The sequence below is a fragment of the Alligator sinensis genome, unplaced genomic scaffold (assembly GCF_000455745.1).
Source record: "Alligator sinensis unplaced genomic scaffold, ASM45574v1 scaffold1531_1, whole genome shotgun sequence".
Lineage (NCBI taxonomy): Eukaryota > Metazoa > Chordata > Crocodylia > Alligatoridae > Alligator > Alligator sinensis.
Genome location: NW_005843164.1, coordinates 167704 through 171842, shown reverse-complemented (window position 1 = coordinate 171842; position 4139 = coordinate 167704). Strand labels below are relative to the sequence as shown.

Below are 4139 nucleotides of genomic sequence, written 5' to 3'. Positions count from 1 at the left end.
CAGGAATCCCAGGGCCTGGGCCTGGACCCGGCTCGCACAGCCCTGTCTCCCCCTGCACCATGCAGTGACCCTGCAGCATCCAGCAGGCGATGCTGTGGCCTATTGCATCTGTTGCTGCATGGGAGCACCCACAATGTCTGTGCACAATGGCTGGAAACAACACACAAAGCTGCTGCAAAGGTGGTGCCAGGCTCCTGGCTGCTGCACCTGCTGCTGTTCATCCCAGGAATCAATGCCGGTGAGTGGCAGTTCCTGTAGCTGAGCCAGGGATGGGACAGAGCCGAGAGCCCAATGTGGGGAGTGTGGGTGCAGCCAGGCGGGCTTTGGCCTCGCTGCTAAACCAGGCTGCAGGGAGCCTGGGTTGTGGGGTCCCGCTGAGTTCACCGACAGGGACTGGCTGGCGAGCAGGGCAGCAACTCCAGTCCCCATGGAGCCACTGCATCTGGGCTGGAGCAGGATGGGGGTCAGCTTGGGTCTTGGCCAAGGAGCTCCACAGAGCCATGCAGGACCTCACTGCCTGCCCTGCCCCCCTGCCCGGGACAGCCCTCTTGGCCAATCAGCGGTGAGACCTGTAAGCAGATAGAGAGGCACCTGACAAAAAAACACTTCCACAGCTCCACGTAGTACCAGATGCCCCTGCTTTTTCTTTGACTAGGGTGTCACAGGCTGGTAGGCGCTGTGAGTGTATCAGCCATGAGACTGCTGGGTTCGGGATCGAGGAGGCAAGTCGGGAGTGAAGTAAAGGCAAATTTACTTATAGCTTAGCACACAACAGTTAACAGAAAGTACGGTAATAAAGAGCTAATAGTGAATGATAACAACAGATAGACAGAATGACAAAGAGTTCCCACATGGGGTTGGCAATTTATCAGCAGTCCCTCTATGCCAGGTGTGCACCGAGTTGTTCCAGCGAAGTCAGGCATCCTTGATCAACGCTGTCCAAGGGGTCACTGGGAAGATCCCTTGGTCAGGATCCGGTCCTCACTCACAGTGGGAGTCCGGGGTTCAGGCTCAGTACAGTGATGGTCCTTCTGTCCCGTCCTTCATACTGGTCACCTGACATACATGTTTCTTTATACCTTATCTTATGCTACTCTGTTGGCTTTAGAGCCACTCACAATCTTGCCCTATAGCTGTTACCCTATGGGATCAAAAGGTGTTAGAAATAATCATGAAAGGTTACCGCCCGAACTGGGGTTCACCCAATAAGCAAATTACACATTACTTTGAGATTTGAAATTAGCATTACCTGCCTAAGCTCAACTCCTTAGCTTTTTATTCCTGGATTCCTTGAAATGTGCTGATTATATTAGGTGGTCAGATCTTGTTAGGACTTGACCTTTAAAAAACCCGTTAGATCAGCTAATCTTGTAGCTCTGCTTATTTTTGGGGCTCAGTGGTCCCATGATCAGTGCAAGCAGTTAGATTCAACACTTTGGTTAAATTGTGACAGACAAATTCCACTTACAGGTTGCAAACTTACAAGCTTTGCATTAGCTAATCTTAACTGCTTAGACCATTGCCTGAATGCCTCCAAGAGCATGTATTTACTGCTCATGATAGTAATCCCTCTGGTTCTGGCTACCACACTAAGGAGACATGTCGGAGGCTTCTAATTCCCTTGGTCTGAAGCACTCAGACGTGGCCCCCCTGCACTAGGCTGCAGGTGCCCGGGGAGCTGCTGGTGGGCAGGAAGAGAGGACCCGCTGCCTGGCAGGGAAGGCGGGTGGGCGCAAGCTGAGGAGAAGCTGCTTGTGCAGCCGGACCCTCATCTGCTCTGCGGGGTCATTCTGGCCCCAGCCCCGACCGCGCAGCAGAACCGAGGCCGAGAGGGCCTGTGCCCAGGCCCTTGCTGCAGGGCCCCGGCCCTAATTTGGGTGCGTGAGGGCTCTCCAGGAGCAGGGTGGGCCAAGTGCCTAGGCTGTGCAGGGCCATGCCTGGGAAGCAGAGTTTGGGGGAGTACAACCGGCCTGTGGGACACGGTGTGTGGCCCCTGCAGGCCAGGTGTATGCACTGTGGGGTCGGTCCTGTCCCTCCTCCCCAGCCCCTGCCCCGCACTCGGCCGGCGCTGCCATCTCCTGTGGGCCCCACCGCCCCCTCACTCTGTGCCCCCGCTCCGGCCTGGCGCTGCCCCGTGTCCGTCCTCTGCGGCCCCTCCGGGAGGTGACAGTAAGCACGGAGGGCATTGGCGTCTGCCCCACTAGTGCTGATCCCTGTCACTCTCCCACAGGCTCCCACTCCTACCAGCATTTCTACATGGCAGTATCAGATCCCAGCTCAGATGTGTTCACCTTCACTGCCGTGGGCTACGTGGACGACCAGCAAGTTCTCCACTACGACAGCGAGACGCAGAGACAGGAGCCGCGCGGGGACTGGGTGCAGGGCGCCGTCGGACCAGACTTCTGGGAGGGGGAAAGCAGGACCTTGCGGGCCTGGCAGCGGGGATTTAAACGGAACCTGCGCACCCTGCGGTATTACTACAACCAGACCAAGGGTGAGTGTGAGCAGGCAGGTGTGAGCAGGAGGCCGTGGGGGACCCTGGGACCGAGGGGGACTGACAAGGGCATGGGGGAGACACATGCCCATTAGCAGCACGGGATGGGGAGCCAGGAAGGCATTGCATTGTCTCTTGTCAGGTCTGTGTGTCCCTGTCAGGTGGCTCCTCCCTGCAGTCACGGGCTGTAGCAGGGCAGGGAGGGGCTTGGAGGGTAGGATGGGACCAGGTGATGGGAGGGGGTGTTGGCGGGTGCAGAGAAAGGAATAAGAGAAAGTGTGTGAGGGAGGGAGACGGAGGCTAAAGCAGGAGTTGAGAATCCCAGGGGGGAAAGTCTGGACTCCTGGGCATGTAAGGGTCGTGGTGGGCTGTGACCATGGGGACGCAGCAGTCCATATGAAGGAAACGGGTGCAGGCAGGGGTTGGGCTGAATGGGGCAAAGCCCTGGGGGCATATCTGGGGCCACAGAGTCCAGTCCCTGCTCCGGGCAGCTGCAGCATTTGCTGCCTGGGCTCTGGTCCTGGGCTGTGCTGCCCCATGGGGAGGTTGCCCAGACCCATGCTGCTCACATATGGAGAAGCACTGCTCTGCTTTCCAGCCTGGACTCCTTGTGGCCAGCTTCACCTTCCTTTTCCTCCCCCAACCTCCCATTTCCCTTCCAGGGGTTGTTCCCATCCTTCTTCCCAGCCCTTTGTTGGCCACAGTTGTGTCCCCTCAGCCTTGTTCTCCATGAACAGTGTCCCCAAGCTATCCCTCCCCCAAGAGGTCAGCTCTGCCCCTGCCCAGCCTGGCAGCCATGACCAGGGCCTGGATCTGTGTTTCAGGGTCTCACACGCTCCAGTTCACGTACGGCTGTGAGCTCCGTGAAGACAACAGCACTGGAGGCCACATGCAGCTGGGCTACGACGGGGCAGACTTCATCAGCTATGACCTGGCAACGCGCACCTGGGTAGCAGCCCCGGCACAGGCCCAGCGCACCCAATGCAAGTGGAATGAGGATAAACCTGTTCTTCAGGATACAAGAAGCTACCTGGAGGAGACCTGCATCGCGTGGCTGCGGCAGTACCTACGGCACGGGGAGGCAGCGCTGCAGAGCAGTGAGTCCCGGTGTCACCGCCCAGGGCAGCACTGACCAGGGCACCCCCTCCTGGGGAGTGCCTGCCCCATCCCCCTGTGCCCGGGGTGGCGAGCGCTGCGTCTTGGTCCTGCCGCTGGACAAGACCCCGGTGCTGCTGCAGGACCCGGTGCCCCTGTCCCTGCCCTGCTCAGGCCTCCCAGCTGGGCAGAGCCCACGGGGTGTCTGTGCCCTGGACGCATGTCTGAGAACCAGAGATCGGCTGTATGGGACCCCGTTCCTGCAGCCCCAAGCCCAGCACAGCTGTGTCCCCGTCCCCCATGCTCCTGCCCCAACACCGTCTGCTCCTGCCTGAAATGGGCGCTGGAGCCAGTTTGTGTGGCCCAGTGCAGGGCCCAGCCTGACCTGGCAGGGGTCCTGAGGGTCCCGCAGGGGCGGTTGTTTTAATGGGCGTCTCCTCCCTCCCAGGGCGTCCCGTGGCACAGGTGAGTGACAGGCCGTCGTCCCGGGATGGACGCACCACCCTGTCCTGCCGGGTCCGTGGCTTCTACCCCCGGGACGCGGCGGGCG

The 4139-nt window shown here is 59.5% G+C and overlaps 1 protein-coding gene across 1 annotated transcript in view; it reads left to right on the top strand.

The window, feature by feature from the left end:
* Positions 1–6: 6 nt before the first annotated feature.
* Positions 7–4139, top strand: part of LOC102379248 — a gene marked incomplete at its 5' end in the record, with an annotated part of 17040 nt that continues 12907 nt past the window's right edge. Inside the window, 4 exons of the mRNA XM_025194125.1 lie at positions 7–238; positions 2231–2494; positions 3319–3591; positions 4038–4136. Coding sequence (XP_025049910.1) covers positions 7–238; positions 2231–2494; positions 3319–3591; positions 4038–4136 — 868 coding nt within the window. The remainder of the gene's footprint in view (positions 239–2230; positions 2495–3318; positions 3592–4037; positions 4137–4139) is intronic.